Below are 16,047 nucleotides of genomic sequence, written 5' to 3'. Positions count from 1 at the left end.
ATCAGAAGAACATTATAGTCAAAAGCCAGATTTTTCAAGTCCTTTTTATCATTCATGAAGGATTTATTTATCTCCTAGTATTGCCATATATTCTACTAGGTATTGGGGTTATGAAGACAAAAATGAAAGTATATTTGTCTTCAGGAAGTTTACAGAAGAACTTGTATTTTATCTTAAGGACCATTGGAGCTTTTTGACTGAAGAATGACATGATCAGTTTTTGCAAGGCAATGGGGCTAAGTGGCTTGCCCAAGGCCACACAACTAGGTAATTATTAAGTATCTGAGGTCAGATTTGAACTCAGGTACTCCTGACTCCACGGCTGGTGTTCTATCCACTATACCACCTAGCCACCCCTAGAATGACATGATCAGACCTGTGTTCAAGGAACATTCTTCTGGCAGCTTTGTAGAAGATAGTTGGGGCAAGAGAGAAGTTGGAAGCAGAGAGTTCATTTTGGGAAGCTTTTGTACTGATAGAAATGAGAGATATTGAAGACCTATACCAAGATGGTGGCCATGTTAGTGATAAAGGGATGGAATTGAAAGGTGTAGAGGTCAGCTTAACAAAGTTGGTGTTGTGATATGCATTGGGGAATAGAGGGTGAAATGGGGGAGATAAAAGAGTCAAGAATTTCTCACAAATTAGTGACCACAGTGACTAGAAGATCATGGGAAATACCATTTTCAGAAATAGAGTATTTAGGAGGAAGAGTGGATTTAGGGGTAAACATAACTTTCATTTTGGACATTTGAGCTTGTTTTGCATGTGAGAATTCAGATGGAGCTATAGCAAACCTTAACAAATGCAGTATTTAGAGCTCTAGAGAAAGAGAATGACTAGATGTGTAAACTTGGGCAGCATCATCTCTGCATAGGGCTAATAACTGAACCAAAGAAAAGAGCCCAGCATGAAGTCTTGATTCTAATAACCATTTTGGAATTCCCCATCCTCACAAAGGTCTATTTTATGAAATATTTATGAAGTTTTGTGATTTCCCTTTGTTTGGCAATTCTTCCTGGATGCTATGCCTTCTGTCCCCCCTTCTTAACTATCCTTCAAAAGTCCAACTCCACTGCCACTGCCTTCATAAAGTTTTCCCAGACCATCTTCCTCAGACCTTACTTCTATGTTGCTTTACACATTTCTAATGCACTTATATAATGCAAATTAGAATCATCAGGGTTGGTCTCTCACCTTACTAAATTGTTCATTTCATGAGGACAATAGCTTATCTAAACTTTTTACCTTCCTCGCATCCTGCTCTATAGGTAGCACATGCTTATTAAATGTTTGATTTGTTAAATTATCCTTAAATTGAAAATAGACCATGTTTAAAAGAATCACAAATCAAATACTCTTAGAGATTTGGAAAAGAAAATAATTGTGCACTAGGTATTGAAAAGAATACAAAAAAGTAGGGGCTATAACTGTTCCCTGTTTGGTGTTTCTAACAATGACTTAGACAACAACACCAATGGCATGATACCAAATGTGTAGACAATGTGGATCTAGGAGACGAAGTTAATAGCTTGGATTATAGAAGCCAAATTTTAAAAAACCATGACCAAGTGGAACAATTGACCAAATTAAGACTGAAACTTGATGGGGACAAATGGGAGGACCTCTACTTGGCCCAGATGTTGGGGTGGGGTGAGAAAGGGTAAAGATGGTGAATAGTGGGTGGTTTTTGTTGATAGAATGGAGAGTTCTCTGAGATAGAGGAACCTCAAATCAGAAAATCTTAGCAGGTGAAAGAAAAGGTACAGTCTCCTCAATTTTGACATTCTAGTTTTCTGAAAGTTGGTGACTTTCTAAGTTAGCCAAAGTATTGCTGCAAAGTATTTCTAAGGAGCCAAAATATTGCAGAAAACTGGGGCAGAATTACACATTTAAAGAGGAAGCAGTACATAGGCAGAGTAGGACAGTCGAATGACACCTCAGGTGGGAGACAAGACCTAAGTCCCTGTTCTCCCACTTACTGTCTCTGTGACTTGGGCAAGTCAGTTAATTTCTCTTGGTCTGTTTTTACACATATAACATGAGGGTATATAATAACTATGTGACTTCAGCATATTGAATAGTCTATAAACCTGGAGGTAGAAGATCTGGACTTCAAAATCCCATTATATCAAATCTTGACTTAGTCACCTTCTGAGCCTGAGTCACATCATCTGCAAAATGGGGCTAATAATGCCCACAGTAATTACCTCATCGATGATGTGAGATTCAAATGAGGTTTTGTATCTATTTTGTACTTTTCAAACTTGAATTTGTCATGTAAAAAGTCAATTCTTAGTATCAGTCTTGTTCATGGTATTCCCACTATCTAGCACTGTTCTAGTCCTATTAAGTTGTTGATTAATTTTTTTTAGGTTTTTGCAAGGCAAATGGGGTTAAGTGGCTTGCCCAAGGCCATACAGCTAGGTAATTATTAAGTGTCTGAGGTCAGATTTGAACTCAGGTACTCCTGACTCCAGGGCCGGTGCTCTATCCACTGCGCCACCTAGCCGCCCCAAGTTGTTGATTGATTGACTTATGCATAAGAATTAATTGCTTTAAAATTTAAGGTGTTTAGATGACACACTGAATAGAATTATAGGTAGTCAAGAAGACCTATGTTCAAATACTGTCTCAGACATTTAATAGCTCTGAGTGATCCTGGGCTGTGTAATTATTCATAGAATATCTTTGCATAAAGTATCTTTTTAACCTCTCTCAGTCTCAGTTTCCTCATCTATAAAATAAGGATAAAAATAACATGTACCTCACTGGGTTGCCATGAAAACCAAATGAGATAGTATTTGTAAAGTGCTTGTCTAACCTGAAATGAGAATATAAATGCTAACTATTATTAAAGCATTTCTTATTAATAATTTTTACCAAAAAATCACTGTTCTAAGGACTATTTGTATGATTAGGTCATGAAAACAGGCACAGTATATGAAGATCAAATTGAAATGGTCCCTTTGGAGTGATGTCATATTCCTGCTACTTGACTGGAATCTCTAGGAGGCCAGGCAAGTCTTAATGACAGAAAGCCCAGTGTATGCACAACTCATTCTCACTGGGCTAAAGATGGTGGAATGGATAGAATACTGGTCCTGGAATCAAGAAGACTCACCTTTATGAATTCAAATCCGGCCTCAGATGCTTATATCTGCATGACCTGGCAAATCACCTAGCACTCTTTGCCTCAGTTTCCTCATCTGTAAAAAGAGCTAGAGAATGAAACAGCAAATCATTATCTTTGCTAAGAAAACTCCAAATGTTAAAAAAACATTACTTTACTGATTTAGAAAAAAATTACAAAATTCATTTGCAAGAACAAAATGTCAGGAATTCAGAGAAACCAGAGTGGGGGAAAGGATGTAAAAGAAGTATATTCAGTAGTATTCAACCCTAAACTATATTAGAAGATTAGAGCATTGTTCATATTTAAATTAAAGTTTTTAAGTGTTAAAAAAATTAAATTAAAATTTTCTTGTATAAATGAAACCTATATAGCCAAGAAGAGAAGGAATGTAGAAAATGGGGGGGGGGGGATTTTCATAGGCAATCTCACAGGTAAGATGTGATTGGGTTGGAATATTGCTGCAATGTAGGAAGTGATGGACTGGTTAATTTAGGAAAAACATGGACAGACAGGCTTATCAAGGAAGAAGTCATCCACTTTCAGAGAAACCTTCAGAGAAACAGATAATAGGACGAAATAAGCATAATATGATCTTATGTATATATATATATATATATATATATATATATATGAGTATATATGTGTGCATGTGTATTTATAGATAGCATATCTATAAACATACATATATAATTACACAAAATTACATAGATATCTATATACACACACATATGTACATAGATATCTATAGACACATACTCATATATATATATATATATATATATCACACTTAATTATAGCCTTCTTTGGGGTAGGGGTGGGGAAAAAGTAGGAAAAAATAAACTAAAAAGTGCACAGTTGAGAACAATGGAAAACAAGCAAAGTAACAAAGAAAAATTGGGCAGTTTTGAAAATAATATGTACTAGTCATTCATGAAATTCCATTTCTTATGATGGAAATTTATTATTTTGTATTGAATCCTTTCATATGGTCTTTTGTATACATGGCAATGTTTTTTTCTTTTCTCATTTTGTATTTAAGTTAATAAATAGAAAAAAATTACCAAAAATCTTTTTAAAAAGCATAGCATAGTCATAAAATCCTTTAAAAAACATCTAAAAATTTTTAAAATGAACTTTTCATGACTGAAAACCATACCAATTCAAGATATGTAAAATGGGAAGGAAAAAAAGGAAGGAAGGAAGGAAGGAAGGAAGGAAGGAAGGAAGGAAGGAAGGGAGGGAGGGAGGGAGGAAGGGAGGAAGGGAGGAAGGGAGGAAGGAGGGAAGGAAGGGCGTTGGGAAGGAGAGAAGGAAAGTAGCAAAGTAAGGAGGAAACAAGGAGGAAAGGAAGAAGGGGAGGAAGAAAAGAAGGAAGAAGGAAAAGAAGAAAGGAAGGAAGGAGAAAAGGATAGAAGGGGAAAGGAAAGCAGAGAGGAAACAAGTATAAGTATATTATTTCATTTGACCTGGAAGGTCGGTGCTATTTTGCCTCCATTTTACACTTGAAGAAAGAGACATACAGATTGATGAGTGACTTGTCCAGGATCACCTAACTTGTAAGTGACTGACCTTGAATCAAGGTCTTCTTGATTAAGTTCTATTTAGCTGTCTTCCAGCTGCTAAGGAAAGAAAAGAAGGTTAAGAAAAAGAGGAGGTTTGGAGTAGAAGTGGAGGAGCATTCTTTATAACTTGACATCCTTCTCTCCTTCTAGTCCTCACTGACATCATATGGAGCCAGAGAGTGCCCAGGAGGGAGGTGGGAGCCAGAGCTTGTGCTCTCCCTGAGAGCTGACTCATAGAATAGTGTTTCATTCAGGGACCTCAGGTGTGTCTGTGCCCAATTTGGGCACCAGTTACATTTGTGGATCCAGCAAATTCAGACGCCAGGCGATACCTCTCCTTTCACACTTTGCAGCATGTGCAACTTAATTGATTTCACTGGGACCATCTGATTAATAACCTGTCAGGAATGTTGTCTGATGAATTAGAAACCAAAAAAATAAAACCTCAGGGGAGAAGAACCCCTCCCCACAAAATGCATCAGCTCCAGAGTTCAGATTAGATGACCTGGTTTGGAAATTCTGAGTGATGGCTTTATGGCCTGGAGCTTGAATCGAGGTGACACAGCCTCCCCCTAACAACTGTGTCTCCAGGTGATTGTTTCCTAGACCCCTAGACTTTCCCTACTTTGGTTGAAGCTCTCATCAGGTCTGCAGATACTAACAGTAGCTCACATTTCTCTAGAGTTTCCCCTTAGACCAAGAGCTTTTCTTTTACCATAAACCTGTGAAGTAGATAGTACTGGTATTGTTCTCCCCCCTCCCCCAAAGAGAAAGGAACTGAGACCCATACAGAGTTCTCCAAAGTTTCTATGGTACTTTAAAGTTTTTTCCCACAAAAAATCCTGAGAGGAGGGAGGTGATATAGGTTTTTTTGGGGGGGGGGTATTTTGATTTTGGGTTTTTGTTTCTTTATGGGCTATTTGGCAAATAAACAGACTATGGTTTAGAGAAATTAACTAAGCAGTGCAGATCTAATAGCTTCCAAATAAGTGAGGCATCTCCTGACTCCAAGCCTAACATTCCACCAGCCATATTGTTCTGTCTCTCAAGCAGGTAGCAGAATAAAAGCCTGAACCAGAAGGTCAGACCCATTTATCCACTTTAAATCTTCCATGAAAGCATTTTACCTGCCTTAATGGTCATTGCTATCAATTTTTGCCTTTACCTTACAGAATATCTTTGCAAAAAATGCCTTTATTTCATTTGAGGTGCAGCATTATACAATTGGTTATGCTTTTGGAACTATAATAAAATCAAGAAAAAATAGACTAATTTATTTCTGGGCAAAATTTAGAGGATGAATGTGAGCCTTCAATGCCTAGCTATTACTACTAAGTTACTAAGTTATTACTACTGTTACAATTGCATCAAGGATTTGTTCATTGTTCTTTATACACACCTATACACACACACACACACACACACACACACACACACACACAGACATACCTATGTATGTAGCCAGATAGCCCTCTTTATGAATTTTTGGTATTTATTGAGACCTGATTTGTATTTCATTTGTCTTTTTTTCACGTTATTTCACTTGTCTTTGCAAATAATTGAGCCAAATATAGAGTATAATTGTATTTAGTTTATACTATACTTTTTTCTATTAAAAAACAGAAAACAAAACTATTTCTAGGAAGTATTTGCCTCATTGGAGAAATATAATCATACAGAAATACCAGAATTGGTATTAATAAACTTTGGATTTGAGTCAGAGGACACAGCTTTATATCCTAACCTTGCTGTTCTTTGTTACACTCACCCTTGGTGAATGACTTATGTTCTTTGAGTCTCGGTTTCTGATTCTGTAAAATGGGAGTAATACTAATCTTACAGAGTAGTTGTGAGAACTGTATTCTGCAATCCTTGAAGTGATATAGAACTAGGAACAAGTTATCTCCTAAATGCCTTCTAAGCTCCAGCCCTTTCTGAATTTAGAGAAATGAAACCCAGGTCTTTTGTCTCTCAAATCCAATTTCTAGCCTACCACTTGAAACTGTTGGGGTTCTGCAGTACAAAGAGAAGAGTATGGGTAATGGGAAAAGGAGGGATCCTGGGATTGGAAACTCAAGATTGGTGTTTCTTTTGATTCCTACTAGCTGCTGTTATCCCCATTTTACACACAAGGCTCCAAGCTTGTTCAAGGGCATCCAATCAGAAAGTTTTGAAGGCAAGATTCCTACCTGGATCTTCTGATTCCAAATCTAGAACATACCCTTCCAAAACTTTACTTGCCTTTCTAGATAAATAGAATGCTTTGGTATTTTCATTGTCAGCAGCCATGGAAATGATTTTCTGAACATTTGGCCAACTTTTACATTTGATATGAAAATAAAGTAGCATAAAATAGAGTAGAAAGGGAAAATTCTCCCTTCCTCATAGAACCTGATGATATTAGAAGATCATATTATCTGACCCTGTAATTTTACAGACGTAGAGATGAAGAGTCAGAGGGGGTGGGGTTTGCCTTAAGGACATACCACTAAAAATCAAAACCACAAAATTTCATAATTAATATAGTGTTTCTGTTTTAAGAGCTGAAAATCTCTAAATGATTAAATAATTTGAATTCAGAAAAAATTAAATCTTTAGAATATTTAAATATTTCAGTGAGACTCATTTCAGGGAATGAAAGTATCCCTGACTTGTGTCAGTTCTCCCAATTGGAAGGCAGATCCTATTTCCCATGACTAGAGTGCTCCATGTGTTACCATGGCCAGGAAATTTGTCCTCTGGTGGGCAGCCCTCAGCTAATGAGCTTCCCTGATCTTTGCCAGATGAAGCCCTGGACAGCAGATACACAGTCTGTCACCTGGCTAGGGCTCAAAGCTTTTCTGGTTTCATGTGTTCTGCCTAAGCTTCTGCTTCCCTGACATTACCTTTAGGAGCCCAGCTTCCCCTCCATTCCTTATAAAACATTAGAGAAGTACTTTAGTAACACTAGGGATGGGGAGGGGACAGTAAACCCTCATGAATCTCCAACATTTTCAACTAGTGTTAAATGAAGAGAGAGGTCATTTCAGAGCAAATTCATTCAGTCTAGCCTAGATCCCCTTGGACAGTCACATAATTCTCAAAATAAATCACTACACAGCTACTTTGTTTTTGCATTGTATTACCTTGAGGTTGTCTCACATGCCTAGCACTTTTGAAGAAGTTGTATCCTGATAGGATTTTAAGGTACGATTTAAAATCCCCAAGAGCCAGGTCTGGGACTGGTGACGCAGGTAAAGTGCTGAGATATTCTAAGGGGAGCTTGTCTGGCATCCGGATTTTGGACACAAATCCCCCACCCCCCAGGGAGGAAATAGAAGTGTTTGCATGCTGTATTGATGAAAACATTGATAAGTTCCCCTTTGTACCATGTATCTCAGTTTGCAAAACGTTTTGCTCCTAGGAGAGAGATAGGGAGTGCTGGTATTGCTGCTATAATTTCAAGGATGGGGAAATGAGGTGATATTGTAATAATAATAGCTCATATTTCCATGTCTCTTCAGGATTCACATAACAGTTCTTTGACCCTGGTCCTATGAGGGAGAGAGTCAAGGATTATTATTCCCGTTTTACAGATGAGGGTACTGAGACTCAGAGAATTTAAAGCTATGTTCCTCATTGGTCCTCATATCACATCCTGGGCTTTGAAATACAATGTGCTTTCTTGTGGCAAGTCTCATTTTGGAATGAAAGGTAGGATCTAGGGTACTGCTCACTAAGAGCTTATTATTTCAATAATTTTGACAGCCTGCTTCTGACATTCATGGAATCCTAATCCAAATTTATGTTCATTTTTTTTAAATGGTGAGACTTATGGATATTTCATATATTCTGCCACATCTTTTAAAGTCCCCCCCGCCCAGAGTAATGGGATTAAGTGACTTGCCAAAGGTTTACACAGCTAAGCCAATATTAAGTGCTGAGACTGGATTTGAACTCAGGTCCTTCCAACTCCAGGGTCGGTACTTTATCTACTGCACCACCTTAACTGTCCAAAATATCTTTTAATCTTCAACCATATGACAAAGAAATATTCTGAAAACACCACAGGATTTGGAGTCAGAAGACCTACATTCAAAATCCTTTCCTCTTAGTGAAAATCTGTCTATTAGGCAAGTCACTCAATCTCTCTCTACCACAGATTTCTTGTCTATGAAATTTAAATAATAGCACCTAAAGGCTGTTGTGAGGATCAAATGAAAGAGTATCTGTAACTTCATGCATTATATAAATGCTCCCTAGTATTCTTATTTTCATTGTCAGTGTTATTAATAAGACATCCTAGTACAGGTTTTCAGCATGCAAAGATAATTCAGTCTACACACTTGGCTCTACACATTCACCACAGAATGATGAATTTGAATCTTTTTCCTGATTTTGAGATAAAGTGGCAGCCCCAGGCTCTTAAAACCCTGCGAGGTAAAGGCTTTGAAATAGCCTCAAGTTATTTCAAAGTTCAAGAGAGACTTAAGGGTATAAATGAGACAGTGTTCCACATTAGAGGACAATATCATGGAAGGCCCACTTGATTAAATGGATGACCTTGGGCAACTCACTTTATTTCTGTGAGCCCTAGATTCCTCATGGGTAAATGAGTTCTTAGGCCCCTTCCAACCATACTCTTTATTCCGTGAAAGGCAAGTTAGGCTGATAGGACAAAAAATGTAGTTTTCTTGGCTATCTGTTCAGCTTACCCATTGATAGAGGATATGGTGTCATATGAAGATTAATGAATTTACACTCATGAGACCTGATTTCAACCACAGAAACTTAAGAGTCAAAGGTTTCCTCAAAGGCATAGCTCCTCTAACCCTACCCAAACAGAATTGTTCTGTACACCATTCTCCCAAAGTGCTTAGTCTGGTCAATGATTGGAGACCTCCAGCAAGGCAGGAAGAGGGGAGAGTAGGATTCTTTCGTCTTTGAATCTGGTTACTAGGACTTTTTTCTTAATACAACTTGTGATTACATCTTTTTGAGTTGTTATTCTGTAATTTGAATTCATAATCATTCTTTTCTAGTCCATTCCAGAGTTCCAGCTGTTTACTAAACAGGTGACCTTCAACAAATCAGTGCCTTTCTCCAGGCCTCTTAGTTTCATTATCTGTAGGAAAAAGGGATAGTTGAACTAGATATTTTTTAGTCTCTTATATATCATGATTCCACAAGACAAAGAAACCTTTCTCAAGCCTGGCTTTTCCTGTTTCTGCTCAATGGTATCATAAAATGTATGTTTAGAGATCTTTGATTAAAAAAAACCCAAATCCAAGTTAATGTTTTGACCTTATCCACAAAAATTTGGGGATACATCCAATTTTAGGAGACTCAATTTCAGCTGGTAAAACTTGTGAAACTCTCCAGGCTTGTGAAGGGAAGAAAAGTGAGGTTAATATTTTAGTTCTGCTGAACAGATGCCTCACTCCTGATTTCAGAAGTTTTTTCCTCAGTGGAGTTGGTTGTCTCATGAATTAATGAATCAACTAATCAAGAATTTATTGAGCATTTACTATATACTATATATATATATATATACTATACATATATATGTATGTATATATATATATATTTATATATATATGTATATATATATATATATATATATATATATATATATATATATATATATATATATATAGTTCCAAGTGCTGGGAATAGAAGTTAAAAACAAATAGTCTTGTTTTCCAGGAGTTTACATCATAACTGGGAAGAAAACCTGTAAATATAGAATAACCCAGAAGTTCTAGTGCAGCTAAAAGACTTCTGGAATATCCTGTATTTTAGTATTTAGGAGATATAGATGTAGTACAGCTTAGAAGCTATTCTGTATGTTTAAAGTATATAGACAATATAGACAGAATGACCTTAGAGGAGAAAGAAGAGGAATCTGGGGGGACCTTCAAACATCTCAAAAGGAAGATTATAAGGAGCCCAATCTTGAAGGAGATCAGGCATTCTAAGACTAATGTAATCTCCTGTAGCTCAGTGGATAGAACATTGGAATGAAAATCAGGAAAATTCATCTTCTTGATTTCAAATTTAGCTTCAGACACTTAATAGCTTATATGATCCTGGACAAGTCACTTAATCCTGATTGCCTCAGTTTCCTCATATGTAAATAGAGCTGGAGAAGAAAATGGCAAACCACTCCCATATCTTGACCAAGAAAAGCCCAAATGGGGTCATGAAGAGTCAGACACAACTGAAAAAATGATTGAATAATAACATAGAGGTCCATAAGAAATGTCAAGTTGATTGAATTTTAGGGATAATGACAATATAAATCCCATAATTGTGAGGTTCTTTAAAGTTAGTTCAGGGTCCCTTACTAAAGGATCTAGTTTTGAATCCAGTATCTGCTACTACCATATTATACTGAATAAGTCATTTTATTGATTGGAACCTCATTTACAAAATGAGATAAATTGTCCTGGATGTTCTCTAAATCTGTTATCCTGTGATCCTAATTCTGTTAATAGCTACTTATGTGGTTTTGATCAAGTCATTTTACTTTTCTGAACCTCAATTCATCTGTTTATAAAATGGTAATAATCTGCATTACAATATTTGTCTCCTACTGTTGTAAAGAAAAAGACATCGGGGCAGCTAGGTGGCGCAGTGAATAGAGCCCTGGCGTCAGGAGTACCTGAGTTCAAATCTGACCTCAGACACTTAATAATTACCTAGCTGTGTGGCCTTGGGCAAGCCACTTAACCCCACTGCCTTGCAAAAAAAAAATCCTAAGAAAAAAAGACATCATAAACTTTAGGACACTAGAGAAGTATGAGTTATTAATTCAGGTTTACAAAGGGCTTTCCTCGCACCTAACCTGTGAGCAGATAATGCAATTATTATTAGACTCATGTAATAGGATGAAGAAACTCAGACTGGAGAGGTCAAGAGACAGTGTATGTAACTAATAAGAGTTAGAATCAGGATTAGAACCTGTCTTTTGACTCCAAATCCTTAGTTCTTTGCCTCATGCCATGTTATTTCTCAGTGTGTATAATCATTCCAAAGCTAGAATGATTTCAGACTTTGTACTGGACCAGTTTGAGACTATGAATCTGAAGACTCCTACCTGAAGACCTGCCCACCAGAAGGTTGGCCACCAGGAGATAAATTTGTTGGCCATGACCATTTAACGAAAATTTCTACCAAGGTGTGGAGGGGCTGTGATCTACATCAGTGGAGGGAGTAACTGCCCTGATGAAATCCTAGATCATTGAAGTATTACAATGTGTATGTATTTATCTATATGTATAGTAGCAGCCTATACATATGAGCATTTGCATAAAGCCCTCATTCTAATTTCATGCCCAGCTGCAGCTACACTTTAGCTACTTGGTTTTTGTTTTGTTTTGTTTTCTGTTTGTTTGAAACCACACTTCATAGATGCATGACTCACTGGCTTCATTCATGTTTCCATATGTATGTAGAAACATAGCGAAGCAGACATTCCTAGAGACTTTGCAGGACAACCTCATTGAGATGGACATTCTCACCTCCTCCCGCCATGATGGTGCTTACAATGATGGGTATGTGACACTCCTGCATCCTTCCTCTTTGCTGTGTGCTCTTGCTTTCCATTCCTGCATGAAAACCTTCAATGGTCTTAGTGCATTCTTAAGGGTCATACCATTGGCCATACCACCCTTAGACAGTTTTAGAAGACCAAGAGTTTGTAAACTCTTCAGGGCAACTGTAGTATAAACAGGAAGGGTCCTGAACTAGGAGTCTGGGAAGTTTGGTCCTAGTCACAGGTCTGCCTTCTAGGGACACAGCATCCTGTGTGTAGTAATGCCTGCCTCATTACTATGCTAATTCATGGCATTTCATTGGCTTTCATTGCCCTTTTGAAAACCATTTCATTAAGAGGAAGGTGAAGATGCTACAAACCACAAGTACAGTTCCATGTAGATTTAGGCTCCTTGTCTTGGCTGAGGACTTGGGTTGCTCCAAGGCTTTGCTTTATAACAAATGTTGAGCTTACATTCTTTTGAGGTCATTGTATTTCACAGATCACAGGGAATTCCTCATGTGACCATGGTTACATTAATCATTAAAGTTAGACTTTTGTTTGATCTGATACCCCATTTGGATGTTGACCATCATGTTTTGACATATTGACTATTTAACCTTTACGTTAAAATTTGTTTCTGAGATTGGGTTCTATGCTAAACAGCCATAGGTTATGCTTGTGCATGAATTATATATTAGTCTGAAGGTAGACCCCATTTCTCCCCAGTCTGACTTATACCAAACCTGATTATGGCCTACAATTACACTCTTAATTTTTTCCCTTTTTATCCTCGCAATTCCTTCCATCTTTGTCATGTGATAAAATAAACAAGATGTCTTTATTTTACTGAAAAGAATGGACTTTTTTTTGTTTTTTTTTTTGAAGAATGGACTTTTTTTTTAACCTTTTAATAATAAATATGGAGAGTCAGCTTAGCAGAGCAGAGCAAGAGGCAGCCTTGGAGTCAGAAAGAACTGAGTTTAAATAAACATGAAAGCTATGTGATTTGGGGCAAATCACTTAACTCGGTGCCCCATGTAACTAAATTGCAAGTTGCTGACCTGCTTCTAATGAAGGAATTTCTGCCAAGGGAATTCCTTATGCTGATGATCTCCTAGGTCCAGATAAAAAAAAATTAAATCAGATTAAATACATATTTTATAAGGCAGGTTTCTATAATGAATTTTTCATTGGAGATATAACTTTTAGGATACTTTGTGTCTATAGATGCACTTTTAAAAAATCTTTTTAGAGGTTCAGATTACATCTAGGGCAGCTGATCTATATTTGGACCAATATAGTATTTTTTATTTTAACAGCTACTTGAGCAACTTTTACCCTTGTGTATTCATTTTGATTTTTGCAAAGCAATGGGGTTAAGTGATTTGCCCAAGGTCACATAGCAAGGTAATTATTAAGTGTGTGAAACTGGATTTGAATTCAGGTCCTCCTGACTCCAGGGCTGGAGCTCCCTAACTGCCCCTATGAGTATTCACTTTGTAGTCTCAAACTCAGAAAGTGCAGAACAGGGGTTCTTTATTTTTTGTGTTTCACAGACCTCTTTGGCAGAGTGGTACAGCCTACAGACCCCTCTCAGAATCAAAATTTTAAATGCATAAAATGCATTGGATTACCAAAATGGTCAATTTTATTTAAATAAAGTTATCAAGATATCAAAATATTTTAAAAATTGAATTCATAGCCCCTAGGTTAAAAAACGCTGGTGTAAAGAATATTTTGAGTAGGAATTCCAAGGACTTGGTACTGTTAAGTATCATATTTCTGACCATCATGAGACTTTTGACTGTGACTGAACTTGATGGTGATTTTATATAGTTATCTCCTGAACCATATGGATCACGTACATAGGGTTCCATTTTGAAAACTTGACTTTTTTTTTTCATGGCATAGAAGCATCAGGAAATGAATAGTGGTAGGGTGAGATCAATTGCTTTCTCTTTTAGCCTCTTTCTTTACATGGAGACGTAAGAGAACTGTGCTTAGAACCCCTTCCTAGATCATGCCACGGTGACCTATGTAAAGGAGTCTGTTGGTCCCAAGCTCACAGAACATCTGGGGTTCTTTATGCCCAAGTCTTTGTCCTGTTGGTATATCCTTGGGGATGCCTCTCACTGTCCTCTCCAGTTCCCCATGGAGTCGCCTCTTGGTGTTGAAATGTCTGTGGTAGTTTAGTACTTGTGTCCTTGTGACCCTTACTGATCTTTTCTTCTGTCTTCTCTCTGGTTCTCCTGTATGTTTAACTTTTTTTGCATGGCTCAGTTTATGTTTTTGATCAACCCCAGTGGGTCTCACTTTTACCTTCTTTCTCTCTCAAGTATAAACCCATCCACCAGATCTGGTGTCTTTTTGATGAGTGACCAAAGAACCTTGTCCTTTCTTCCCACAGGCACTTCCTGTTTAAGCCGGGAGGTACGTCGCCTCTCTTTTGTACTACGTCTCCAGGATACCCGCTGACGTCCAGCACTGTGTACTCGCCTCCCCCTAGGCCCCTCCCAAGAAGCACGTTTTCCAGGCCTGCCTTTAACCTTAAGAAGCCCTATAAATACTGTAACTGGAAATGCGCTGCTCTCAGCGCCATCATCATCTCAGTCACACTGGTGGTCCTGTTGGCGTATTTTGTTGGTAAGTATGTTTTACCCACTTTGGATCTTACTTTCTTTTCATTACTGTGTTCCTGGTTTCTCTTTGACTCAGTTCATCACACCTGTAGGAAGTCTGACTGTTCAAACAGCTGGTGAGGTTATAACCAAGACACCACCTGACTATTGACCTTCCTTGTCTGGGATATGAGTCTCATGAACTTCAAACTATTAAATAGTGGCACACATCATAGTCCCTGTCATTGCCTAATACCCTGATGGAAATGGTCCTGTGATGGACAAGAAAATTTAACTGCCTTTTGTTCATCTGGTAGTGACCAAGTGCCTGCCCAGTTGGAACAAGCAATCACTGGGATCACCAACCTAGACTAGCATTGACTACTCTGGCACAGGGAAACAGAAGCACCCACATCACCACAACAAGAAAGAGAACTATGCCATCCAGTGGTCCAGTCCCCTGCCAGACCTGGATTCTCCTCAATGATCATCTCCATGCCAAGTGTTTTTCATATGGTCTCTTTTTTATTTGCGGGGTGCCCCCCCCACTCTTTCTGGATCTTCTGGAAGATTTCAGCCTGGATCAATAGAACCAAAGAACCTCAGAGTTAGAAGAGAACTGAGACGGCATTATCCAACCCTTACTAAAGAAGAAGTCCCCTCCTTCAACATGTCAGAAAATCTACACATATAGCTTAGGTTCTGATAGTTTGACAAAAAAAAATCTGTGACTTTTTTTCAGTGTGGATGCTGATTGATAGTATGGGTACTTTGCCAATACAGATTGTGATCCCTCTGTGCTTTAGGAGATGGTTTATTGAGTTGCTTTCCCTAAAAGCCTGACCTGGCAGGGAACACTCCATGGGTAGACTTCTCCATCATAGAAAAACTGAATCTCAGACAATAGACACAGAGCCCAGGTTGTAAACCTTTTTAAATTGGTAGATGGATAAAAATTGGTTTATCGCTATTTGCCTGAGACTGCTAAGCATGGTAGGACATGTAAGTGTGTCCACCCTCTTGGCACCACCTTCAGGAACCGAGGATCACCCACCAATAGTAAGGATGTATTCCAGGGAGACTATGTGTGAAGTAGATTCTGAACATTTTGCCAGAGCAGCCTGGGAATAAAAATCCAAAGTCAGCTACAGAAATTCTTCATAAGCTGTTGTTTTTCCTTTAACACAGCCAAGGTGTGAACAAATTCCATAA

At 37.9% G+C, this 16,047-nt stretch overlaps 1 protein-coding gene across 7 annotated transcripts in view; it reads left to right on the top strand.

Annotated features, from left to right (window-relative positions):
- Nucleotides 1-16,047, top strand: part of TENM4 (teneurin transmembrane protein 4) — a 1,252,272-nt gene that overhangs the window by 923,606 nt on the left and 312,619 nt on the right. For 6 of the 7 annotated variants that reach the window (XM_074216997.1, XM_074216995.1, XM_074216998.1 and 3 more), the window contains 2 exons: nucleotides 12,135-12,233; nucleotides 14,625-14,860. In XM_074216997.1, the coding sequence (XP_074073098.1) occupies nucleotides 12,135-12,233; nucleotides 14,625-14,860 (335 nt within the window). The remainder of the gene's footprint in view (nucleotides 1-12,134; nucleotides 12,234-14,624; nucleotides 14,861-16,047) is intronic. The other variant, XM_074217000.1, reaches the window with a different exon arrangement.

The sequence above is a fragment of the Macrotis lagotis genome, chromosome 1, assembly GCF_037893015.1.
Source record: "Macrotis lagotis isolate mMagLag1 chromosome 1, bilby.v1.9.chrom.fasta, whole genome shotgun sequence".
In the NCBI taxonomy this organism is placed as follows: Eukaryota; Metazoa; Chordata; class Mammalia; order Peramelemorphia; family Peramelidae; genus Macrotis; species Macrotis lagotis.
This window is presented reverse-complemented; position numbering and strand designations above follow the sequence as displayed.